This window comes from Bubalus bubalis, chromosome 12 (assembly GCF_019923935.1).
Source record: "Bubalus bubalis isolate 160015118507 breed Murrah chromosome 12, NDDB_SH_1, whole genome shotgun sequence".
Classification (NCBI taxonomy): Eukaryota; Metazoa; Chordata; class Mammalia; order Artiodactyla; family Bovidae; genus Bubalus; species Bubalus bubalis.
Genome location: NC_059168.1, coordinates 37,794,336 through 37,822,121, shown reverse-complemented (window position 1 = coordinate 37,822,121; position 27,786 = coordinate 37,794,336). Strand labels below are relative to the sequence as shown.

At 35.2% G+C, this 27,786-nt stretch overlaps 1 protein-coding gene across 4 annotated transcripts in view; it reads left to right on the top strand.

The window, feature by feature from the left end:
- PNPT1 (polyribonucleotide nucleotidyltransferase 1) overlaps positions 1-20,580 on the top strand; it is a 40,110-nt gene extending 19,530 nt beyond the window's left edge. For all 4 annotated transcript variants that reach the window (XM_006068870.4, XM_006068871.4, XM_044925924.2 and 1 more), the window contains exons 14-28: positions 2,676-2,746; positions 4,695-4,731; positions 6,677-6,743; positions 6,835-6,924; positions 8,086-8,139; positions 13,188-13,294; positions 13,761-13,832; positions 13,919-13,982; positions 14,305-14,388; positions 14,711-14,794; positions 15,681-15,787; positions 15,878-15,933; positions 17,427-17,505; positions 18,983-19,030; positions 20,220-20,580. In XM_006068870.4, coding sequence (XP_006068932.1) covers positions 2,676-2,746; positions 4,695-4,731; positions 6,677-6,743; positions 6,835-6,924; positions 8,086-8,139; positions 13,188-13,294; positions 13,761-13,832; positions 13,919-13,982; positions 14,305-14,388; positions 14,711-14,794; positions 15,681-15,787; positions 15,878-15,933; positions 17,427-17,505; positions 18,983-19,030; positions 20,220-20,375 — 1,176 coding nt within the window. In that variant the 3' untranslated portion in view covers positions 20,376-20,580. The remainder of the gene's footprint in view (positions 1-2,675; positions 2,747-4,694; positions 4,732-6,676; positions 6,744-6,834; positions 6,925-8,085; positions 8,140-13,187; positions 13,295-13,760; positions 13,833-13,918; positions 13,983-14,304; positions 14,389-14,710; positions 14,795-15,680; positions 15,788-15,877; positions 15,934-17,426; positions 17,506-18,982; positions 19,031-20,219) is intronic.
- Positions 20,581-27,786: the final 7,206 nt, after the last annotated feature.

Sequence of the window (27,786 nt, the reverse complement as noted above, 5' to 3'; positions counted from 1 at the left end):
GTTTTGAAAATTTCAAGAATTAACTACAATGTGACAAAAGACAAGAAGGGAGTAAATGCTGTTGGAAAAATGGTGCTGAGATGCCTGCTTGACCCAGGTTTGCCACAAACCTGGGTCAAGCAACCTTCAGCTTGCTTTAAAAAAAATCGTTATTGGCAAATAATTAAAAAGTTAAACACAATACAGTGAAGTACAGTAAAATGAGGCATGCCTATATCTGTCTACAGTGAGCCTAAAATCTTTGAGATCTTCTTTAAGAAATCCTTACTCCAAAGGCATAGAATTATGTACCTACTATTAACTTTCTAGTTTTAGCTATATCTGTCTTGGAGTTTATTCCTATACATGGTGTGAGGCAAAACCCTCCAGAGTGAGTCAGTTTTGCAACAGTGTTTACTAAAAATTTATTTTTTCCCATTAATTTGTAGTCACCTTATCATATTGAAAATGTACATTTTTGAACTATATACTCTGTTCCATTGTTTGTGAGTTCCCTGGGCCAGTGTCATATTCCTTTAATTATTATAGTTGGGGGATATATTTTAATACCTGAGAGATAAAACCTCCCTTTTTATTCTTCCTTCCCTCCCCCCCAAAATTGTCTTAGCTATTCTGGTACCTTTGTTCTTTCATTTAAATCAGTGATTTAGATTGGCTTTGCACTGACTTTATGGAATGAGTAAAAAATGGTATTTTCACAATTTCAATCAGTTTTTCAATAAATATAATCTGTCTTCTCTGATTTGTGTTTTCTTTTATGCCTTTTAGTAAAAGTTTATTATTTTTATTTTTTTGGCCATGCTGAGTCACTTGTGGGATCTTAGTTCCCCAACTAGGGATTGAACCTGGGCCCTCACTATGAGAGTGTGGTGTCCTATCCACTGGACCACCAGGGAATTCCCAAAAATTAAATAGCTCCATTAAGATATTTTGTATACTTTTGTTAATCATTCTGACAATCTCTGCCTTTTAACTGGAGTGTTTCATTCATTAAGGTTCAGTTTAATTATTAATTGAATTTAGTCTGTCATTTGATTATTTGTTTTTTTGTCTAGCCCCCCCCCCCCTTTTTTTTTTCCCTATTCCTTCTGCCTTCTTTTTGGATTAATTGAATATTTTTTAAGATCTCCATTTTAATTTGTGTATTTGCTTTTTAGCTATACTTCTATATTATTTTATATGGTTACTATTAGAGAATACATCCTTAACTTTTCATAGTCTTTTTACAGTTAATTTTTCCCACTTCACACAAAGTGAGTAAAGTACAACCGTTTAGGTATATTTGCCCCTCATTCTATCCTTTATGCTGTATTTACTTCATGAGTTATATGTTTTACAACTCTACAAGGCAACATTATGACCTTTATTTTAAACAATAAGAAAAAAAGATAGACTTTTATATTGACCCACATATTTGACATTTCTGATGGTTTTTATTTCTTCCTGAAGATCCAAGTTTCCATTTGTTGTTATTTTCCTTCAATCTGACAAGACTTTAGTATTGTCCTTTGGATCTTATGATAACAAATTACTATTTTTCATTTATCTGAAAATGTCTTTATCTTTTACAAAGAATCTTTTTGCCAGAATATAGATCCTGGGTTGATATCTTTTAGCACTCAAAGAAATGGTCTGTTCCTTTTTGTTTTCCTTTTTCTATAAGAAGTCAGGACTCATTCATTTATCGTTGTCCCTGTAATTTATTGTTTTATCCTGGTGCTTTCAAGGTTTTCCTTGTCTTTGGTTTTCAGCAGCATGACTATGACAAGTGTGGTTTTCTTGTATTTATCCTAAGAATTTCCTAAGCTTTAAACCTGTAAATTTGTATCTTTCATCATACTTAAGAAATTACAGCTGTAATTTCTTCAAATATTTTTTCTATCTCATTCTCACTTTTCTCTCATTCTGGGATTGCCAGTATATATGTTTAGGCCGTTTGATATTGTCCCATAGGTCCTGGAGGCTGTGTTCTTTTTTCTCTGCTTTTTGTTCTATAGGTTGGGCAGTTTCTTTTAATCCTTGTTCATATTCACTGACTCTTGCATTATATTTGCATTATATTATTTTTCAGTTCTAGAATTTGTTGGTTTTTTTTTATGTCCTTGAATATAATAGTAAGCTGTTGAAAATCTTCTGTCTTTTAATCCAACATCTGAATCCGCTCAGGATGTCTCTGTTCTTGTCTTTTCTTTTAAATGGGCCCCTATCTTCTGTTTTCTTGTAGGTTGTATCCTGAATGTTGTGAATGATACAGTGTAGGGTCTCTGGATTATATTATGTCCCTCCAGTCTTCTTAGATTGACTTTTTTTAATTTTTTCCAGTTTTAAGCAGGAAGTTTTTTATTGGCTGAACTTTTATTGAAGATTCCTTTATGGGCAGGTTTATAAGTACTCCTCTTCTTGTCCTCCTCCCCCAGCACTCCTAATATCTTTCATATGTAGTCTATGTGATATTAGACATCTGGATTATTGAAATTTACATATAAAGTTATATGTAAATTATATAATTTCTAATGTTTACTGTACCTTGAATAAATGTTTATTGTACCTTGGCAAGCTTTGAATAGAATGTACTTATTTCTTTAAAAGCTAAATGAGTTTTTCACATGTTTTTCATTTTCATCTTTGTTGTTAGTAAATTAAAGCCTGAAGAATTTTATTTTTTTCTTTTTTAGGTGCTTTGTACTGTTACATTTGATTCATTAGAATCCAATTTTAAGTCAGACCGAATTATAACAGCTATAAAGTAAGTTATGTTTCCTGGTTATGATGTTACAATATATAATTCATGTGGCATATTATCATTTATTAAAGCCTGTATCTCTATACTTAATTTTTCTGTTTACCTAGTAGTGATTGCAAGGGTTTTTCTGTGCTATATTTGTCTCCTGACTTACTTATTCAAACAAAGCATTTAATTCTCTAGCATGGGTACATTTAGTTTATTCTCTTATCTCTAGAACCATTACTCTGGATAGATTTTTCCAGAGTATTTTTCCAGATTATTTCCATTAATAATAAGAATCCCAGTTCCCAAAAAGAATCCGGAAGTTGTTAAATGAAAAAAACTTATCTATTTCTAAGTACATTTGAACTTGTGTTTTAAAAAATACTTGATTCTCCTGCTCTGTTCCAAAAAAGTCAGCAGTAAAATCATGTTGATCAATTTTATATGATCAGAATCTATATTACAGTCCTCACCAACATTTCTGCAGCAGAGTTCTGAACTCACAGCCACAGATTTTCCTCAGTGCCTAACAGGGTTGCTTCCCTTTCCTTTATTAAGGGTCTCAAATGACCAAAGGACCACCTCCCATTTCCTGTTTCCCAGCTGATGAAGATAATCCCCAGTACCTTCAAGATTGTTGTTGTTTAGTCACCATGTCGTGTCCAACTCTTCGGTGACCCCGTGAACTGTAGCCCACTAGGCTCCTTTGTCCATGGGATTTCCCAGGCAAGAATATTGGAGTAGGTTGCTATTTCCTTCTCCAGGGGATTTTCTTGACCCAGGGATCGAACCCAAATGTCTTCGCGTCTCCTGCCTTGGCTGGAAGATTTTTTTACCACTGAGCCACCAGGGATGCCCATCTTCATGACAGCATCGCTAATTATTTTTCATGTACCTAATAAAAGTAACAATGCAGCTGCATGTATAAGACTTGAATGTTCATCATAATCATGATTCTTTGTGGCAGGGGAGCTCTTAAACTTCTGTATTTTAAATTCCCACCTAGGCAAAAACTTGGTTGCCCTGTTCTTCTTCATGCTGACTCCTTTCTTCTAGGAGGCAACACAGCTTCATAAGTGTGTGTACTGGCTTTGGCCAGGGTACCTCTCTGCATTCTAGTCCCAGGTCTATAACCTCTGTAAGTGAGGTGGTACATATCACACATCTATGCTGGTCTTTTGTCTTCTCACCTTATAAAGTGCAGGTACTTAGCTAATGATCCCTAGGCTCCTCTCTAGCCCCCTAAATCGATGATTGCTTTAGTCTTCTGGAGGTGTCTTGTTTTCAAGTTTCTTTACAAAAAGCTGTAATTTATGGTTGTACAGATCCAGCCCTGGCTCAAGACTTTCTAAATCCTCTGTACAAAGAGGTGCCTTTTGTAATTCCACTCAAAGGGAACACTGTTTGTGCCAAGAACCTGTGTTCCTCAGTTAAAAAAAATTTGGTTTCCTGCTTCCAGGAATTTTTTCTTCTCATCTTTATTCTCCCCAATGTTGTACATTCAATAACAGTTCTCTTTTCAATCTTTTCAAACGCTGAAAAAAATCTTTGCCTGTCAGATCCTCTGATTGTTCTCAGTTATATCATTTCAGTTATTGATTTTCATTTCACGTTTGACTTAGAAGATCATAACTGAGATTTAAATGTTTGTAACATTTAGGATTCTCACTAGTTATTAATGCTTTAAAATGTGTCTATTGTCTTAGTATTTAAGTCTGGATATCTAAGTCTTTATTTGAAGCAAAATTGTTTTCTTAAATCTGTGTAGAATTCCTTCAAAAGCCCCAACCCTGGTGGGGGGACACAACTGACTCTGACATTCATCCTTCTAATTCTTCTGGTATTCAATTTCAGACCAGTTTTCCTTAATAACCAGTTTTTTAAATTCCCTTACATCTTTTTTCATTGTTTATTGAATAAATTTATATCTGCATGGTATCTTTAATATTATGCTTTTTGTTTGTAGTGGAATAAAAGATAAAAATTTCATGCTGCACTATGAGGTAAGGTGAATTTTTCCCAGTATTTTATTTTGAAAGATTTTTACAGTAGATAACCTGTATATCCACCACCTAGGTTCCTGCCATTAACATTTTACTATGCCAGTTTTATCATGTATCTGTTAAGGTTTGGGCACTTATTTTAATGCTTGCAGAGGGATTTAGAGAGTAGAGAGACAAGTAATACCTTTCCAACCAACAACATCCTGTTCTGAGTCAATACATAAAGGCTAAAGTATAGTAGACAATATTGTATTAGTCAAAGAGTTGTAACTGTTCACATGTATGTCCAACAAGTGGGGCTTTTCAAATACTTCAACAGGCAAATCACCATCTCCCTTTAGTTCACGTAAATGTTCATATTTTTACTTATTTGATTAGCAGCAAAAGAACTGAGGTATTTAATGTTAAATTATTTTATGTATGATATCAGTACATGTAATTGAGTTTTTGATTAGCTTTCCTAAGGGACCAGACGTGACACAGCCATATAGCACTCTAATTTTAGTATTTGAAGCACACAGTTTGGGAGACTAGTGTACCAGCAGCAGGCCTTTTGAGTGGCTGCTATTGGCTGCCCAGAATCCCAGCATCTCAATTTTGTTGAATCTGCTATAGCTAATAGAGAATATTTCATGTAGAAAATATATGCTAGAGAATATCTAAACCTGGAGATTCTCACAGGTTTTAAATCCCTAATATCCTGTTTGGGATATATACAGATGCTAGAGAAGCCAGAGAGGAATTATAATTGATAAGGCAAATCTTAGGTCAAGAACTGAAAAGCACATTGCAGTCTTTAAAAAAAATCTTTATAAAGACTTTAAAAAGGGCACCTGCAAAAAATACAGCTCTAGCTGATAATTGGGAAAAGAGGTGAGGGCAGAGGCAGAAGAAAGATACGGGCTGTATTGCTATTTTATTTCATTTTTTTAAAAAAATCTTTTTATCATAAAATACAGATACTAAAAACCATATAAAACAAAGGATGACTTAATGAGTTTTCATAAGACAGACATCCTTGTAACTACCACCAGAGTCATAGAATAGAATGTGTCCAGTCAGTCCTTCCATGTTTTTCATCCCAGTCTTAAAAACCTTCTTTCCCTAAAAGTAACTACTCTTCTAAGTTTTATATTAACAGTAATCACTTCCTTGGGTTTCTGTCACACATCCCTAGATACAGCAGTGTTAGTCTTGTCCATTTTTTTTTTAAATTTGATAGTCTTTAAGTCTCTTTTTGTCTACAGGTCTCTCCTCCATCATATTCTTTTCTTTACAGTCTTTCTGTTGAACTCCCAGAGCCATCTGACCTGCAGTACTCCCCACAGCCTGGGTGCTAACTGCACTCATGGTACAGTTCAGTGGTCCATCTCCTGCAAAGTGACCGCTAGATCTAGAGACCTTATCAGATTCATGTTCTATCTCTCTTTGTAAAAAATATTTAGTTAAAGTAAGTGGAATTCCAGATTTTTACAGGAAATTTCAGTTTAAACAACTACATCTAGTTTACATTCTTTTAAGACAGTATATCAATCAAATAAAATAATTTGCAACTCTTGGCTAAAGTAATACCCTTATTGGAAAAGATCTGTTTCCTTGATGTGCATTTTTTTTTAAATGTATATTTCCTGTATTATAAAAATATAGTATTTTGTTATTGTTAACAATTTAAATATTATAGACGTTTGAGTTGTAAATCCTCATAACCATCTATTTCCTACCCCAGGTGATATAAACACTAGAAATAGCTACTTTTAGCAGTTTGGTATATGTCTTAGGGGTCCAGACATTTTCTGTGTGTATGAATGTACTTTTTTCCCTTTTTTTTTTTTTTTTTTAACAAATAAGGGATTCTATTTATTTTTGTAACTTATTTATATATATGGGATATCTTTCCATGTCAATTGTATATGTACGTGCTTTTTTTTTTGTTTGGTTTTTTAAGTTTCCTCCCTATGCAACTAATGAAATTGGCAAAGTCACTGGTATAAATAGAAGAGAACTTGGGCATGGTAAGTACAAATCTCTGTATATACATGATTTTATTAAAGAGACTTAGCATTTTTTTTTGTTTTTTGCTCATTATTTTCTATTCTGATTTAGGTGCTCTTGCTGAGAGAGCTCTGTATCCTGTTATTCCTAAAGATTTTCCATTCACCATAAGAGTCACCTCGGAAGTACTAGAGTCAAATGGTATGGTTTTGAAACATTTTTCCTATTGAAAAAGAATGGACTCCCTGTTATAGTTTTAGCTTTTCATAAGTAATGTTTCATTACATTTATTACTGTAGTACGCAAAACCACTGCAAGAGAAAAATGTGTTTAATCATATACTTGTCAGAATCTCTGTTCTTAACTAATGTTTTGAAAACAATATAAAAAAATGTTTATCTTTGTGTCTCTCTTACAGTAGATCAAGTTTTGGTTGTTTCCTTATTTTTATAAACCATAGAGCAAGGCCAGCTTGGAAAGAGGAAGGGGGGTAAAATATAGTGAACCGTTAAGCAGGGGACACTTGTCATGTATCATAAATAAAAGAAGATATCACAGAGAGAGGCTGGGTTTAAAAAGTCAAATTTATTTTTTTATTTTTTCAAGAGAAATTATCTTTTTTTTTTTTTGCCATGCCATGCAGCTTGTGGGATTTTAGTTCTTTTAGATCTCCAGCCAGGGATTTAACCTACGCCTTGGCAGTGAGAGCACAGAGTCCTAACCACTGAACTGCCAGGAAATTCCCAAAAGTCAAATTTAAATTGAAACTCGTTCCACAGGTCAAGGGAAGGTAACATAATCATTAAAGGCAGAAAGGGCACAGGATTCTCAAACATGTAGCCTATCTAGATCAGATGGTTATAGATATTTTGTAAAAAATACCAAAGTTCAGAATTTAAACTAGGACTTTCAGTTCTTTACTGGGTGTGATTAAGCTATAGCTTATGGCCTAGCAAGAGAGCTAGAGCCCTGTATTTTTAACTGCCTCCTAGTTAAGCAAAAAAAGAGGCATGCTGGTTTTTCTGGTAGTTTCTTAGAAGCAGAATCTCTAGTACTGCTGTCCAATAGAACTTTCTGTGGTGACAGAAATTCTCTTTCTCTGTGCTGTGCTAAATTCAGCTAAGGGACTGAATTTATTTCAGATAATTTAAATTTAGCCACACGTTGCTAATGGCTGTCACATTGTGCAGCTCTGTACTCTGTGGTTTAGGAGAGCTTGCCTTAAGTGCTTTTAAAAAGAAGGAAAGAGTACTGAATATTTAAATTACAAATGAGTAATTGTAAGGAAATAACTAACAGTAGCAATTTTCTACATTTAACAAAAATCAATATTAAAGCAAGTATTTTCCTTTGTTTTTATAGGGTCATCTTCTATGGCATCTGCATGTGGTGGAAGTTTAGCATTAATGGATGCAGGTAAAAGAATTATGTCTCAAAACTACCAAAGCTTATTTATATAATATAGACTTAATCAGTAATAAAATATAGGATTTTTTTAAATTGTATTTTAGCAAGACTTGAAGAAGTCAGATTACAGATTACCAAACCAGGCCAGAAGGATGATAATTAAAAAGCACAGTTTCAACTACAGGTATCTGCTGAAATTCTTATTCTTGGCTAAAAGTAATAAATTGAAATTATTTATTTGGTGACCCCTTGGGCTTTTGAGAGCTCTGCAATTGATACCATTCACTAAGGAAGGTTGGCTTAGCAAGCAGAAGTATTAGGACCCATAAAGGAAAATAATTTATGTAATCTTTCAGTCGTTTTAAGCAAACCCTGGGAAGAAAGCCACTCATAGACGAGTACACAGAACTTTAGGAACGAAGACTGCAAGTGGTTCAGTATAATCTCTGGATCTGAAACACCAAAAAGGAAAGAAGCAGCATGTTAAGAGACTCTGAAAACAGTATCTGCCAATTACCAGTGATGCTATTTAAGAAGAAAAAGAAGAGGAACCTAAAGACAAAGAGGCCACACACAGTTCCCTATAAGTTCTCACATTTACAGTACAGAAAAGGAAAAAGAAAGGATGATATAATGAAGAATGAAATGAAAGAATGGTCTAAGTGTATAATGTGTGTTAAATCACTCAGTCATGTCTGACTCTGCAACCCCATGAATCGTATGTAGCCTATAGGCTCCTCTGTCCATGGAATTTTCCCAGCAAGAATACTGGAGTGGGTTGCCATTTCCTTCTCCAGGGGATCTTCCCAACCCAGGGACTGAACCCACGTCTCCTGCATTAGCAGGCGGATTCTTTACCACAGAGCCATCATGATACCATTATCTAAAACCTTAAAACAGGGCAAAGCAAAAAAGCTAAAGGCAATTAAAGGCAGTTTTCTAGTTCTGTTCAGTGGAAGGAAAACATAACCTGATATTTAAGGTAGCTGGTTAAAATACCATGTCTATTTTCACTTTCATATATTAATTCAAAAATCTTTATTGTATGCTAACTCTGTGCCAAGCACTGATCTAAACTCTTGGGACTTGGTGGTGAACAAAACAAAGGCTCTGTCTCATGCAGCTTGCATTTATCACTCTTACAATCTCATATTGGAAAACACAGAACAAATCCTGAAAAAGGTGAACTGAAAGATAAAAGATCACAAGAGAGTCTTTATCTGCTCTAAATGAATTCAGATTTCAGGTCTAGATAAATTCATCCTAAGTAATGAGAATTTCAGGATAAGATAACTGAACCAGTTTGGCAGTATTGGAGAAATCCTGGAGGTTAGTATACCAAAAAAAAAACAAAAGAATTCTTACTTTTGAAAGATATATGTATTTCCTGTAAAGTGTAATAACCCAGTGAACTTGACAGTGACCCTAGTGTATAAGTATTTTAACAAGGAGGTAGAAGAGAGTCACTCCAAGTAAGCCATGCCATAGAGCAGAGGGAGGATGGGGCTTGTACAGTGTATCTAGAGCTCAGCTTAGCAGTTTGTGACCTTGGCAGAAAAGGATGCAGAAATTGATAATGGATGATAAGTATACTTTTTGTAACTAGTTGAAGGGTGAGCAGCCAGGACTACATAATCTGATCGTAGGTTGGAGAGAGTTCTGAATTGGAGCTTGAAGATGCTCCATCCTAAACCTTGTCCTTAAAAACTGACTAAAAATGTTATTGAATTTACTAAGAATACTGGTCTGCCAATAAAAAGATACTGATAAAAAGTAGTATGTGAATAATGTGTTAAATGACAGTTTTGATCTCTTAAAAAAAAATGTTAACATTAAAAAATAAGGAGCCAAATAGAAAAAGAAGTTGATAAGAATGAATGTCAGATTCTACGGGAACAGCCAACAAATGGTATTCAATTCAAATAACATGAGTGCTTGCAATGTCTTACATCAGACGCTATCTATGCTACAGGGATACCCAGTTTTTTAAAAGTTTACAGGAACAAAAACAAACATAAAGATACTAACACATCAAAGAGATAATACAAATATGTACAATACGGATGAAGAACTAGGTTGAACATAATTGGCTTCATAGAGACAGCTACATTTCATGTGAATTTAAAGGCTGAGTGGTTGTTGAGCAGGCATATTATAATAAGGCCCATATTTCATGTGAAAGGAGCATGTGCAAAGTTATGAAACAGTATAGTGTGTTTCTGAAATATATTTGAAAGGTGTGATGATGTAATACACTGGGACTGTATTTCAAAGATCATTATTATACTAAAGAGTTTGAAATTTTCCTAACTCAGTATTCCATGAAAGAGAGTACCACAGGATGTTGATTGTTATATACTATGAAAAAAAATATGTTTACACAGGATTAAACAAGTTTTTTTAATATGGTTTAAATAAACCTAAATAGGTTAATGTGAATATTGAATCTCTAGGAACAGGATATTTCCCTAACTTTTTGACCACAGAACTTACATAAAAAATTCCTGAAAGCAAGTAATGGGGAACTTGAAGGATTTTATAGAGAAAAGTAGCATGATGTGAATCTGCTGTTCTTTTGGGGGTAGTTATTCCTAGCTTACATGATAGATGTAGGTGATGATGTGGGAGAGAATAGGAGCTGGGGTAGCGGGTAGGGGAGCTAAAAATCTGAAAACTGGACAGGGAAACTCTTGCCAGGGGGAAAAATAGTGTGGACTTGGACTAAAAAAGTAGCAATGGATATTTCAGTATTTGGAGGAAAAGACAGATTTTCTACAAAAAAAATATTTAGAGGATTAACCTCTAATCAGATTTTTGTGACTTGATTAGGTGAAGGAAATGAAGAAAGAAGTGTTGATTCTAATATGTCATTGCTTTCAATCAAGACAGGGAATGCAGGAGAAAAGGGTTTTATTGAGGGTGATTAAATTTTGAAATTTAAAATTTTATATTTATTTACATATTTAAGATGCATTAGGGACATTTGGACCCACTCCAGTGTTCTTGCCTGGAGAATCCCAGGGACAGGGGAGCCTGGTGGGCTGCCATCTATGGGGTCGCACAGGGTCAGACACAACTGAAGCAGCTTAGCAGCAGCAGCAGCAGCAGGGACATTTGGTGACGGACAGGGAAGCCTGGCGTGCTGCAGTTCATTGGGTCGCAGAGTCCGACACGACTGAGCGACTGAACTGAACTGAACTGAGGGACATTTAGCTGGAGATATCCAGCAGGCAGATGGGTTGTACAGATCTAGGTTTAGCAGAGAGAACTAGGTAGGAGGGGTAGATTTTTAAGTCATCAACATTATAGGTGATAGTTAAAACTGGACGTAAAGAATATGAAATGAGATCTCTACCACATTCCTTTATGCCAAATAAGTTTCAAGTGATCAAAACTTTAAACTTCCTTTTAAAAAATTAAACAAGATTTTATGAAACTCTTGGACAGAAAAAAATAAAGCCTTTCTATGGAATTCCCTGGAGAAGGCAATGGCAACCCACTCTTGAAAATCCCATGGGTGGAGGAGCCTGGTAGGCTGCAATCCATGGGGTCGCGAAGAGTTGGACATGACTGAGCGACTTCACTTTCACTTTTCACTTTCATGCATTGGAGAAGGAAATGGCAACCCACTCCAGTGTTCTTGCCTGGAGAATCCCAGGGACAGGGGAGCCTGGTGGGCTGCCATCTATGGGGTCGCACAGGGTCAGACACGACTGAAGCAACTTAGCAGCAGCAGCAGCAGGGAATTCCCTGGCCATCCAGGGATTAGTACTCAGTGCTTTCACTACTGTGGCCTGGGTTCAACCCCTGGTTGGGGAACTAAGATCCCACAAGCCATGCAGTACAGCCAAAAAAATTTTTAAAAAAGAAAACCTTTCTAAGCAAAATCCAGGAACTATGATTACATACAAAATCCTATACAGGAAAAAACACAAGAAGATCAACAGACTAGAAAATAATATTTTATCATGTATTTCATATTTGTTATTTTATTTACTGTAACAGTCTACATATTTAACAAAGGTCAATCCATATTAAAAACTCTTACAAATCAATAACAAAAGACTAACAACAATGTAAGAAAAAGGCTGAAGGCCATGAAGAGCCAGTTCACAGAAAAAGAAATATGGTTTAAAAACATTTTTTAAAAGTTCAACTTCACTAATAAAAGCAGAAATCAAGTTAAAAAGAGGAAGTTACCATCTTTATCATTCAGATGGCAAAGGTCAAAAGATTTAACAAAAATTAACAAGAATGTAGAATAGCAGGGAGCATCATATACTGCTGGTAAAAGTATAAAATACTAAACACTGTGGAAGACAGTTTGACATTATAAGAAATGTAAATCCACACCCGCTTCAACTCAGTAACCCCACTTCTACTGTGTAGCTTATAAACACATACAGGGAGTACTCTGCAGCTATTCAAAAGAATAAGGTAAAAGATTAGACTCACATTTAGATTCCCTGGGTATAATTTTTGGGAGGATACACAAAATCTAATGGTGCTGTCATGGGGAGGTGGACTGAAGGACTCAGGCTAAATAGATTTATCACGTACATGATTATTTTTCAAAAAGAAGGCTCCAAAAGCAAAACACAAAGAAATGGATTACTTTCAAAGTTAAGTTTGCCACTATTAGGGAAGTTTTTGTTGAGAACAAAGAATTATGTTAAAGGACTTTTATTATATATTTAAGAAGAAATGAGGCAGGCAGATGATTTATTAAGGCTTCCATCGCGGCTCAGCTGGTCAAGGATCTGCCTGCAATGTGGGAGACCTGGGTTCAGTCCCTGGGTTGGGAAGATCCCCTGGAGAAAGGAAAGGCTACCCACTTCAGTATTCTGGCCTGGAGAATTCCACAAACTGTATAGTCCATGGGGTCGCAGAGAGTCGGACAGGACTGAGCAACTTTCACTTTGACTTCCTCTAACTTAGTTTTGATAATTGTCAATATAGAACACCATCCCCTTATATTAAAATATCAACAGAACGATGAATAACCTATGTTCGGCTGATACGTACACATTGTACACAAGTTCTTTTCTCAATTATAGGAGTGCCAATTTCATCTGCTGTGGCAGGTGTGGCAATAGGATTGGTCACCAAAAACAGTCCTGACAAAGGTGAAATAGAAGACTATCGTTTGCTGACAGATATTCTGGCAAGTATATTCACCTTTTCAAATGTTTAACAGTGAAGATTATACACACTTTGTAAACAAAGTGCTTAGAAGAATGCTAGTGCTGGAAAAATAGAAATCCGTCTTCTTAACTTTCTCCTGCATATCTGCCTTGGATTTTATAGGATATGAGTTAAAAACAAATATTACAGTATGAGTATTCATATTGGCTCACTTTAGGATGATTATAAATTAGTCCTTATGCATTTATGGGACATTATCTAAAAATAAACTGATTTTCTAATGAAATATATGTAACTTAAAACTCCATATTTTTTTTGTATTTAATACATGAGTTTTTTATTTTATTAATATGTGAAATATATATGTTCTAAAGGACATAGTTCACTTATAGAGCTATTTTTAAAAATTCCTCTACAGTGACTATGGGTGAATTTCACTTTTGTTTAAAACTATTATTATATCATAATTTTTTTAATTGTTTAAGGGGATTGAAGATTACCATGGTGACATGGATTTCAAAATAGCTGGCACTTCTAAAGGAATAACTGCATTGCAGGTATTTTAGAACCTATTTTATTTTGTTTTTAAATAGTTAATATCAGAAATCAATATTTATATAATTTTTTGGCTCTTCCATATTAGGCTGACATCAAATTACCTGGAATACCAATAAAAATTGTAATGGAGGCCATTCAGCAAGCCTCAGGTACGCCAAGCCAGTATGCCTGATTCTTCTTTCATCACTGTCTATGTGTTAAATATGAATTATAATGCCCATTAGGCTTATTATTTAAAATAGGCTTATTCTAAAATACTGCTTTAGAAAATGAAATTTAATGTGATAACCTAAATCAAGAAGTATTAAGTTTCTAGGTACATAACTATCACCAAAGTGGATGACCAGTGAAAATTCAGTTTTTACAAATTGCCTCCCCAAGATAGGATTTATGGAGAGGGGAATACAAGTAGAATTTTTAAGGTAATTGAGATGCGAAGAACTTTGATTATTATGTTTTTATTTCTTCTAGTGGCAAAAAAGGAGATATTACAGATAATGAACAAAACTATTTCAAAACCTCGAGCATCTAGAAAAGAAAATGGACCTGTTGTAGGTAATACATTAAAATTATTGATTTGATGATAAGGTAAACATTATATGGAAGTACACTGCTATTTAAAAAAATTTTTTTAATCTATACACAAAACAATTTAAATGCTTTTATAGTTAAAATACTTTAAATTTGAGGGGATAATCTGAAACATAAGAACTTTTTTAGTCACGTAGTAAACTGTTTTTCTGTTTCATACTAAAATATTTGTACAAGTGTCTTAGCCAAGTCTTGACTAAACAGTACATTTTTAGGTTCATACATACATATGTATATATATGAATGAATATGAATTATTTCTATTTTTGTTTATGCTACATTTCAGAAACTGTTCAGGTTCCGTTATCAAAACGAGCAAAATTTGTTGGACCGGGTGGATATCATTTAAAAAAACTTCAGGCTGAAACAGGTAAGAGTTGTACGAAGTTTGGGATTTTTTTATTTAGGTCATGTAAGTTTGCCATTAAGTTTGCCTCTACTGTGTTTCTCCAAAAATATGTTTGAGAAATGAGAAATGTAACACATTTCAATGAGATGAGAAAAGGATGTAACATTGACATGTCTTTATTTCTGTGTACGCCTCTTAATTAGTAAACGATCATCTTTAATTATATTCAAGAAGAGTGACTTAGAATTAATCCTTTTTGCTTCAACATTTTAAAGTCAGACATTTAGAAAAACTACTTTTTCACGTTAGAAGAGTTTCCTTTAATTTTTCTTATTATGAGTTCTATTTTTCACTTAGTCTTATTTATTTAGACTTTTATTTTCTTTAGAGAATATGTGTAGAAGTAGTATGCTTTAATTTGCTTTTTTTTCTGGAATCAATCTTTGGGATACCTAGTCACTTACCAGCTTTGAGGCTATAGAAGGAGCATAAGAAGTCAAGTAACCTTAGGCAGTTCCCAAGATTGAGAAATGACATGATTTCATCCCTCATCCATCCGATGACTACTCTAAAAAGAGGGAAAAAAAAGAAACAGTGAGGAAAGTGTTCTATAGTTTCTTCTAATTAAAAACACAAGAACCAAAATTAGAACTTAATGTTTTCTCCCACCAAGAAAAGGGACACTGTTCACTGTTGCATCCCCAGGGCCTAGTGCAGTGTTGGATACAGAGCAGGTGTGCCGTGTGTATTTGTTGATGAACGAATCCCTTCGTGATTCCTTGTGATTAAACAGACAACCCTGCCCAGCTACTTCCAGGTCACCCCCTGCTCTCAAATTTACTTTTAAGGCTTTTCTCCACTGGAATGAGCAAGTTAACTTCAATATGTAAAATTATCTTTTTAAAAGGAGTCACTATTAGCCAGGTAGATGAGGAAACGTTTTCTATCTTTGCACCAACACCTGGCGCCATGCATGAAGCAAGAGACTTCATTACTGATATCTGCAAAGATGATGTAAGTATTGAGCTTCTGATAGTTACTTTTTTTTCCTACCTTTTGTTACTGTTTTCTTTATGAATCTTATGGTTTATTTTGTACTTACAGCAAGAGCAGCAATTAGAATTTGGAGCAGTGTACACTGCCACAATAACTGAAATCAGGTAATATCAACTAAAACACTATGCTACTTTTTGTAAGATTTTATATTATAACCTCATATTAACTTCACATTTGTATTATTTAGTTTGAAAGTATAAGGTGTTTAGATTATGTGTCAAATGCCATATAATCATTATTCTTAAGATAAAATTTATTTTCTACACCAGTTTGTAGATTTTCATGAACATGGGTCTGTGATTATTATACTAATAGATTTTTCTGACTGAACTGTTTTCTTTAACCAAAGTTCCCACCATTTTAATCTTCCATTAAACATGTTTCCTTTCTCTTTGTACTTTTTTCTTTTTGGTAGTTTCTTGTTGACTTGTTTTCAAGATAGTATTAAATGCCTAAGTAGTACAATTTTTTAAATGCCAGTTTCAACCTCAACTCATTTTTTTAAGATAGCTAAAAAGACTGAATTTTCTCAATCAGAAAATTACCTTTCGGGGACTTCCCTTGTAGTCCAGTGGTTAAGACTACAGGCTTTCACTGCAGGGGGTGTGGGTTCCATCACTGGTCAGGGAACTATTATCCCACATCCCCTCCCTCCCACCTCCCCACCAGAAGAAAGAAAATTCACTTAATAAGAAAAAAAAAGAAATTATCAGATGTAACATAAATGTTCAGAACTAATTGAAATGAATCATAAAAGACAATGGAATAGTTTTTTTAATATCACAGGTGAAAACTAAGAAATGGGCTGGCTTATTTTAGTAGATTAGAGGAAAAAAGATATATTTTTTAATAAAATAAGTGCCTGATTTTATCTATCCCGCTTCCTTAAATCAGGCTTCCCTGATAGCTCTGTTGGTAAAGAATCCACTTTGCATGCAATGCAGGAGACCCCAGTTCAATTCCTGGGCGGGGAAGAGCCACTGGAGAAGGCATAGGCTACCCACACCAATATTCATGGGCTTCCCTTGTGGTTCAGCTGGTAAAGAATCTGCCTGCAATGCAGGAGACCTGGGCTTGATCCCTGGATTGGGAAGATACCCTGGAGAAGGGAAAGGCTACTCCAGTATTCTGGCCTGGAGAATTCCATGGACTATATATAGTCCATGAGGTCGCAAAAAGTCGGACACGACTGAACAACTTTCACTCATTTCACTTCACTTCCTTAAATCACTACTTAACAGGTTGATCATTCTACACTTACTTTAAAATATTTAATGCCATTTCAAAGTTTTTGGAAAATATTATGAAGAGAAATATAAAAGAATGTATATTCCAAAAGCTTTTCCCTACCTATTTTTCCTTTATCTTCTCTCTGTCCTTTGATCCGTAAGTATTTAAATACAAGGTGTATTTTCCATTGGAAAAATAAGTATCCCACTTAGATAATCATACTTTTTATAGTTATAAAAAACATGTACTGGAGAGTGATTTTTATGTGTTTTTTTACTTTGTTCTCCTGTGAAAACATAACCACAGTTTAATTATCTGTAGAATAAAGTTCCTTATTACTCTAATCAGGCTTATTTCCTTACTGTAGAGACACTGGAGTAATGGTTAAACTCTATCCAAATATGACTGCAGTACTACTTCACAACACACAACTTGATCAACGAAAGGTAAAAACAAGAAAGGCAGATTTGATTATTTTAACTGCCTGAAAATAACCATAGTGAAATTACCTAGGTTGGTAAGAACCGTACACGTTGTCCACTACTAGACTAAATACAAAGACAAAACAAAAAAGACAGAAATACTGCTCGACAAAAGGGTTTACAGTGTTTTCCAGTAATGTTTCTCCTTCAGTGATGGAGTAGAAACATTCTTGAATGTTTTGAAGTGGAACAGTTCTAGAGTTAACACATAGCAATTTCTAAAAATATCTAGCTATAGCCCTGTTTTCCCAATTTTCCTGACCAGCCAGTCATGTAAAGATAATTCTTAGGATGTCCTTAATCTTTATTATAGTCTATATTTGGAAAACTTAAGAATATGAAACCATTCGAGAATACTATGGGGCAGAGAAATAATAGGTGTTTTACCAAATATTAAAATATTATATAAATACAGGATCAAACAGTAGATTACTGGCCCAGAAATGGACAACAAAAATCAGAAATAAACCCAGTTATGTGCATAAGAATATAATACATACTAAAAGTTGCATTTTTAGTTGAGAAACCAAGATTATTCAATAAATCATATTGGAATAACCTGTTTTCATAAAACAGGATCTTGCCTCTTTTTATACCAAAGTCCTATTTGGATCAAGAAGTTAATGTAAAAAAGAAAAAGAATTTTAAGGCAGTGAGGGCAGAAAAAGAAAATCTGGACATCAGGAAGGGTAAGGGTTGAGGCAGGACACTAGATGAAAATACAGATATTTTATTAATCTTGGAACTGGAAAAATCTTTTTCGGCATAATATCAAAGCCAAAAATGTAAATAAAGTGATAACATTTGACCCCATCATTTTTTAAAATTATGGCAAAATTATAGTAAGTTTGAAAGACAAGCAGCAATTTAGGGGAAAAAATACTTTAACATATGACATATACTGAGGGCTTGTATAAACCAGTAAGAAAGATGAGTATCAATAGGAAAAATGAGCAAAGAACATGGAAAAATTGTTTTTTAACTTGACCAAGATATTCAGTATCAATAGCAATTTTTTTAAATGCAGGTAAAGCCAAGTTCCCATTTTTCAGCTTTTCAGATAGTTGAAAATTCCCAGTGTGCATGAGTGTAGAGATAAAAATGGACATACAGGAATGTGAATTGGGGCAAACTTTGGAGAGTGTCTAGTAAAGGTACGAGTACCTTTGGTACAAGTCCCATCACATGTAGGACATTGTTCTGAGAAAATAAGAGTACATGAATATATAATAAGACTGCAATTTATTTTTCCTCAGCATTTTGAAAATTTTTAAACCTAAGAAAAGTTGAAAAAATAATAGACCAAATACTCATAAACCTTTCCCCTAGATTCATAGATTAAACCAATAAAGCTATTTTCCACTTGGAAAAAAATGTGTACTACCATGGATAGTAGGAAGGTTATGCATGACAACTAATAGATTAACATGTTTTCTTTCAGATTAAACATCCCAGTGCTTTAGGATTAGAAGTTGGCCAAGAAATTCAGGTACTTGTATTCATCCTTTTAGCCTTAAAGTTGTAAATTATACTTTGTTTCAATTATTTGTTTAATCAAATAAGCTGAAAGAATCAAATCTACATTTGTGGTTTATATTATTTATATGCTGTCTTCTTTTTTAACTTTTTATATTATTTATATGCTGTCTTCTTTTTTAGCTTCTTCCTTAAAACAGACTCATTAGGGATTTAGATATAGTTCTTGCCCTCAAAGAGCTTACAGTTTAGTTAGGACAATAGTCCCCCTTTAAAGCTTTTAAAAATACATGAGCAACTCAGCGATGGATATGTAGAATCAGTGATTCAGAGACAGGACATGAGGAACATGATAGGTAACTTTGAGGAGTTAGGACTTGAATTGCTTCAGTATATACTGGTTGAGGCTGAAAATTTTTGAGTTTGATGAAAGCCATGATGTCAATTCTGGAATTCTGATAACCAAATTGACCTTTGTAATAGTCCTTATGAATAGATGAAAGAAGTGGTTGCCAGTCTGGTGTTTTTTTGTTTTTTTTTTTTGGCTACACTACATTCTGTTCCAGTAGTGCCTAATACCTATGACCTGAGTAAAAACTAAGACATAAATTTATTCCCAATCTGTCATTCCATTATTCACAAAGCCTCCAGGGAAAGGTAAGAACTAAAACATAATCTCTGTATAAGATTTTTTTTTTTTTTTTAAACATCAGAAGGGACTTAAAAGTTAGCACATCCCCTCTGACTTTCAGTGTCTAAGGTCAAGCCAAATAACCTTCAGCATGATAGATGGTCCTTTGAGTGTTAGTCTGAGTGACCTAAGCATAATCCTATATAGATTGTAGCACAGTTAGGGTCAAGAAGCTGTCGTCTAGATTCATTCACCATGGTTTTTACTGTTCTTCCATAATAGGGACAAACAAAAAGGCACAGATAAGTCTAACAGAAGATTATAATCACTACTTATCCAAGTATTTTTAGCATATACCTCCAATTAGCACTGAGAGATGCTTTCAGTGAACAAGTAAAAACTTTAATCATTGCCTTTTTAGACCAAGTATCTTTTAATTTGGATATCAGTCAATGCACTGTAACTTTTAAAGTATCTTGTTGTTCAGTCACTCAGTCATGTCCAACTCTTTGCAACCCCGTGGACTGCAGCACACCAGTATGTTTAAAGTATATTTGTTTCTTTAACACAGGTGAAATACTTTGGACGTGATCCAGCTGATGGAAGAATGAGGCTTTCTCGTAAAGTGCTCCAGTCTCCAGCTACAACTGTTGTCAAAACTTTAAATGACAGAAGTAGTATTGTAATGGGAGAATCTGTTTCACAGCCATCATCTAATTCTTCTTGATTTTTTTAAAGAATTCCAGAGTTATATTCTATAGAGCAAAATTTCAGTAGCATCTTCTAACGTGTAGATTTATATATAATATAAATATATTCTAATGATTTATATGAAAAAGCTCACTTTAGGTGTTCCATTTTTTAAATTGAGTTACCTGTATTATTATTTACATTATAAATCAATACATATTATTAAAAGTAAATCATCTATACATATAAGACTCCCAACTGCTAATAATTTGGAAAAATAAAACTAGTTCTTAACCTCTAGAGACCAATGGAGAAGGAAATGGCAACCCACTCCAGTATTCTTGCCTAGAGAATCCTGTGGACAGAGGAGCCTGGTGGGCTGCTGTCCATAGGGTCACATAGAATCGGACACAACGGAAGTGACTTAGCATGCATGCCTTGGAGAAGGTAATAGCAACCCATTCCAGTATTCTTGCCTGGAGAATCCCAGGGACAGAGGAGCCTGGTGGGCTGCCGTCTATGGGGTCGCACAGAGTCAGACACGACTGAAGCGGCTTAGCTGTAGCAGCAGCAGTGCCACAAAGTGAAAATATAGGTCACTAACTACAAACCACAAAACGATTCCATTTCCACTTAAACCAAGGTCATACACTTTATGTCTGAACTTTTTTTATTTTTTGTCTTCATTCATATCTTGGTAGTTTTCCCTGCTTTCCAATAAAGTTTTTGTATGAGGGCTATTATATGCTAAGATCTCTAATTTATAATGACTCTAATGACTCAAATTGACTACCCATCTTTGGTAGTAATGCAGTATAGGTACTCACAAGACTTGTTCCTTTATAATCTTTGTCACTAACACTTCCCTGCTCACAAATCATAGATTTTTTAATACAAAATTTTTTTTTTCTCATAGAATATCTTGAATTTCTAGATCTGACATCATTATCTTTCTTAACTTCAGTTCAGCCAAGCATAGCATTCATTTATTCAATACTTACTATGTGCCAAGTTCTAGAATGTGTACAGGAGGTAGATCAGTAAACAAACAAAGTTCCAATGCTCACATTCTAGTGGATGGAAACAATAAGTCAGACAGTGGTAGGTTCTTTAAAGAAGAACTGTAAAGGGGATAGAGTGATTTTTTTTTTTAAAGGTACTATTGTAGATAAAATGATCCAGAATAGCATCTCTGAATAGGTAACATTTGAGCAGAGACCTAAATGAAGTGGAGGAAGATATACAGCAATTTTGGAAAGAAGATTCCGGATAAAGGGACTAACAACTTTATTAGTATGGTATGTGTAGAATATACACCAGCCTTTCTATTCTAGGAACCAATTTCATACAGTCCTTTTACTCCTTTGTCTTGTGCCTATTCTTCAACAAAATTAGAAAGCAAATTTTATAAAAGAATATAAAACAAGAGGAGATATAATCAGTGCAAGGTGATAATTTTCAAAGCATTTAATCTGGAAAGAATAATGTTTGCTTACTTGTAAGAAGAAGAAAGATATGAAGGTCGTGTAACTTTAAGCGGCCTTTACAAAATTCCAGGCTCATGAGAGCCTAGGGTGGTAAGCAGCAAAAATGGAAAAGAGAATGTATCTTGGTATCAAGGGTCAGAAACCAACCTAAATTAAGCCAAAGCTAAGAGGAAATTTTGTCACAGGGCCATGAATTTATTTCACAGAAAATAAGTCACAATCCCTATGGTAGAATGGAACCAGGACTGTCAGGTAATTATTAGGAACTAAGACAGTTCTCCCCTACCTATGGAGTCTCATCACCTCTCATTTGAGCTTCTTTCCATATAACAATTTTTTTCTTCTAAGTCAGTATATTCTCATAGCATGGGGCAAAAGATGGCTGTCCACAGGAAGTTACTTGTCTCTGAGTTCAACTTCTGGAGGAGAAAAGGATAGGCTTAACTTGAGAAAGGTGTCAAACCTGACAGGATTGCCAGATAAAATAACAGAATGCCAAGTGAAATTGAAATTACAGGTAAACAAATGTTCAGTATAGTATGGCCTCTACAATATTTGGGATGTACTTATATTTTAAAAAATTATTCCTCATTTATTTGAAATTCACATTTATCTGGGTTTCATATATTTTTGTTTGCTAAATCTGATAACCCTAAACCTGGTGCAAGCAACTAAGTCAAGGAATTCTTAAGGGCTCATTCCTGGGAGAGGAGAATGTACAGAAAAAATGGACTGAGCCTATACCCAAGATACTGCAGAACAAACATGAAAAGAAAATGGACAGACTTAGATTAACTCAGATAGTAGGGGATGCAGGTGAGAGAAGAAAAGGCAGATTTCAGCCTGAGGGTTGTGAAGACAGGCAGATCTATGACATGAATAGTAAACCTGGAGGGGTAAATAGTTTTAAAGAAAAAAGTGTTTATTAAATATGAGCATGAAATCACCAACATATTGGTTGGATATTCACCTGAATATCTGAAAAAGCAACTGAGGCATAAATGACTTTTGCAGAGAGAATATTTTAAAACAGTTTTAGTTTTACCATCTCAAGCATATCTCAAATCACTGCAACAGGTTTCAAAGTTAACTCTGAAATTTACAAAATGAAAGGTTATTAAAACTACCTGTTATGAGCACAGTACCAAGTTATGGAGCAGTTTGCTTCCTTCTGAGATTTACATGTATAGTCAGTAGTTTATGAAAAGCTGATTGATGAACAGTCTAGTAAAGGTTTTTAAAAGTCATAAAAAGATAGGGGAAAGAATAGGTTAATTCTAATTGGAAGAAAAAGTGAAAGTTTCTAAGAAGTGGAATTTGAATAGGACATCATGAGGGAAAGGTGATATTTGAGTTGGGCTTTTAAGAATGATTATAAAGGGAAAGGTTGCCTGTGGAATGGAACAGTTTTATCAGTGGATGAATAAGGCAGTAAGTAGAGGCCAGATTGTAGAGGGGTTTTGGATATTAGACTTAGGACTCTGAACTTTATTCTGCATATCCTGAGAAACACCAAAGAATACCCATTGTTTCATGAAAACCAAAATTGCATAGCCGGCTATAGTTTTGATATTGTGGCCATAAAATTTAATGCCAATTGCCAAGGACTCAGAAGAGATGATATTTTTAAAAACACTAAAATGTGTAGGCCATTATCAGCCATTATCATTTGTGAAAACAGATAAATTAATAAAATATTGGCAATAGCTATTAAGACCAAATAGTCTACAGGAATGCAAGGATGGGTAGGCATATAATCTCTATAGTGAATTATAGAGAAAAACCATATGATAACCAGCTGCAAGAGAGGCAATTTACAGGATTCAATGTACATTTCCTAGAGAATTTAGAATATTAGTATTTGTCCTCAACTTGGTAAGTGGTATCTATCAGCAATGAAGAACATGTATAACACTGAAGATGTTGCCATTAAAGTCAGGAACAAAACAAGAATCACCACTATTTGATTCATCAGTGTTGAATGATGAACATAATACACCATCAGCGTTCTGAGGTCCTAATCAGTGTGATGAGATTAAAAACAGGTGGAAAAGAAAAAACATTTGCAGATGATTATCTAAAACACACTTTAAATTGGTATAGAACAGGCCACGTATATCTGCCAAAATAAATAGCAGTCAGCTGCTGTTATGGTATAAGCTCATTTCCACTTCTCTCAATTTTTCCAGATTTCAAAGAGCTACACCAGCAGTGAGTCCCCTGGGGTCCTGATCAGGATTAAATCTTCTGTCCCAAAGTCAATGAAATCTTAATTATCCAGTCTTAGCCTCCAGTCCTCTTGATCAAGAACCCTCAAAGTTCAATCCCAAGTGTACTCTGGTTCCTACTAGTACATGCTAGTTTATTTATTATTTCAGTTCCTTTGGTGTGTAATCTCCTCCCTTACCAGGCAAAGCAGTCCCCAGGCATATTACAACTAGATTTAACCCTAGTTACCACAGCCTCTTAGCCAGAAGAAATGGAAGCATATGGAAGAGAACTTCCTACAAGGGGGCAAGTGTTATCTCTTTCTAGGAGTTAAAAGGCACTTCTGCGATCCCCAAGGTTAGAGGGATGTTTACAAAGCCAAAATCCTCAGGGCACCCACCCCATGTTTCAACGCTTTAGGCTTTCTCAAGCAGGGCCCTAGCTGTATAGCAAACCTCCCTAGGCTGAAGATCTAGGTATCTTCAGAGCTCTTGTAACTGTCTAATCCCATGTCAGTTTTTTCACTGTAGGAAATAAGGGCCTCTTTATGAAGCCCAAAGAGCCCCCTATGGCTCACACTTAAGTTTTTTCTTCCAAACTTAGTTTTTAACTGTGCATTAAGGATTAAGTGCCCTCAACTCATTATCCCTCTTCGAGGAAGTAGTATAACTTAATTGGCCAGCTCTGCTCTCATAAGCATTGTTTCCCCCATATCTTTAAAATCCTGAATTGTTGAATAGGTGACAGCACTCACCCCTTCTAGGATGTTTTACTAGGTCACTACTGGTGAAATCAGTAGTCAGATGGCCACGTTGTGCCAGGGATTGAGTAAACTATTTCCCAAACCACATCTTACGGTCTGATTTCTGACACCACTCCCTGTATCACCTATTGTCAGTCCTGATCCTCAGAAAAGCAGATGCCAAGAAGGGGGTTACATATGCAAGACAGTGATTGGGAGAAATGTCTGTGAAGGATAAAACAGGTGGGCTCAGGATTGACAGGGACAGCCTACAGACCATGGTGCCAAGTCTGACTCCTGTAAAAGGAGAAAGGGAAGAAAATACAGAGTGGAACTTCAGACTAGTGTAATTCCAAGAAAGTCTCATCCTGGCTGATAAGTTCCCCAAGCCAAAGTTGTCCATTAGAGGAGTTCTGTGCACAAGGAAGGACAAGTCTGACTTGCTGTCGAATAACTGTTCTCCAAAGTACAATATGTTTAAGGAAATCAGAATGGTGCATGTGTATGGCCACCACACCAATCAAAAATCAAAACAAACTAAAGCTACAGCAATTAATTGTCATACTAGAGTTGGCCAAATAAAACAATGGAAAAAGAGTGAATACGGACTCAAATCTAGATATATGTCTGTGAATTTAATAAAGAATATAATTTAAGTAGCATTTCAAATAATTTCATCTGTAAATGATGTTGACAGTTGACTCTCCCATTTGGAAGAAAAATTTTAAATTGACATCCTATTTCATATATACAAAAGGTTTCAAGTGAATTAGAAAACTAAACATTAAAAAACCATAAAAACAGGACAGAATACCTTGGTTAAACATGGAAAATGAGAAACACAGTTAAGTAATTTTTTTTTTAAGTAGAGTCCAAAGGGCAAACAAAAGACAATAGCAGAGACGAGATTTTAACAAATGTTGGTTGCATGACAAGCAAATAGAAAAGCAGGGGCAAATTTAGCAGAACAGAGGAAGTCACAATCTGTATGACCCACAGAGGTGATGAGGCAAAACAGCACAAATCTTCACCAAAAAAAGGATCAGGGCTGAGAATTTGAGGGCAGGTTAAAAGTCTATACAGAGACTTACATGCCTGACTCCCTTCCCAATTTCACATAACCAAAGGACTACCATCACCCTATACACACACACTCATACCCATACATGCTCTTGTAAAACTGCCACGACCATCTCAGAAGAATGAGATCCTAGCTACCAGAGATGCAATGGTGAGAAAAACATCGCTAGTCAGACTCATGAAAATTTTTTATCTACATGTGGAGACAATTATTAATTAAAACCCATACAAATAAAGGTAAGGATTCAGCCTGAGGATAGATGAGGCAGAGCAGAAAGTAGAATCAAGAGGAAGGAAATCAAATTCTCATTGATACTCGTCAATCAAATCAACACTGAGGTTCACCTTATCTTCAGACTTTGTGTTCACATGAGCCAATGAGTTCTCTTATCATTTAAACTAAAGTGAATTAGGTTTTTTGGTACATTCCAAGGGGATATGGAAGGAAGTCAAGGAAGGCTCCTCTACATAAATGATAATTGTAGTGACATCTGAAGGATAAAGCAGGAATCATCATGAGATGATTGGAAAGAAGGAAGTTCAGACAAAAATGTCAATTTTAACTTAGATCAAGAAAAACAGGTTGAAAGATGTTTGTGGGCATTATCTACATAGAGGTCTTTAGTGAGTTTAACAAGAGCTTTTTGGTGAGGGCTGAGTGATGGAAACCAGAATATGCGTGTGTATGCGCATGCGTGCATGCTCAGTCTTTTCAGTTGTGTCCAACTTTTTGTGACCCTATGGACTGTAGCCCACCAGACTCCTCTGTCCATGGGATTTTCCAGGTAAAAATATTGGAGTGGGTTACTCTGCCCTCCTCCAGGGAATCTTCCCAACCCAGGGATCAAATCCAAGTCTCCTGCATTGCAGGCCGATTCTCTACTGCTGAGCCACTGGTGAAGCCCAGAAATCAGGATAGGTTCAATTAAGGAGTGAATGGTGAGGTGAGGAAATGAAATGAGTTTGGCTGAAAAGAGGCAAAGAAATAGGAATATCAGTGAAGAAGACACAGGTTATCAGTTTTGATGACTTTTTAAATGGGGATGGCCTTAAAGATTAGTCACCTCAAGGAAAAGCTAATTATACAGCAAAAAACCTCTCATCAAAGTTTTTTCATAAAAATATCCGGGGAAGGCAATGGCAACCCACTCCAGTACTATTGCCTGGAAATCTCATGGACAGAGGAGCCTTGTAGGCTGCAGTCCATGGGGTCGCAAAGAGTCAAACACAACTGAAGCGACTTTTACTCTGTAGACAGAACTATTTTTAATCCTTAAGAATTAAAAAGTGTAATGTACTCTCAAGAGACATTTGGCAAGGATGAGAGATAATTCTGATGATCACAACAGGAGGATGAGGTGTAATACTACTAGCATCTGGTGGGTAGAAGCAAAGAAATCCTGCTAAACATCCTGTGATGCACAGGACAGCCTCTCACAACATAGAATCATCCAGCCCAAAATTTCAGTGATGCCAAAGTTAAGCCCTGCTCTAGGAATTTAACCCACACATGTGTTGACACACATAAAACTACTTCTGTACAATCATTTATTGTTTGAAATTACAAAGTACTGGAAATGACATAGGTATATATAGAAGGTTTAAACAAACTAAGGTACACTAGAACACCAGTACTATGATATTCCATTATTTGTGTTTAAAAAAGAGTGGTAGAAGTAAATGTTACATATATAGATAAAGATACCTATCTATCTTAGCCTTTGGGGTTGAACCTTCCTGAAAATAATTTTTGCTGGGAAAAACTCAGTGTTGCAGTGCATTACTGCCCTCAGTATATCTTAGAGACTCTTGCTCTGGCCCTCTGTCTGTGCTTCTCTCCATGGGATGAGAAATCAGTGAAACCAATGGGTATGTCCAGCTGGAATCCACTCTTTCCCTTCCAGATCATGTTCTGGCCACCCTGGAATTCC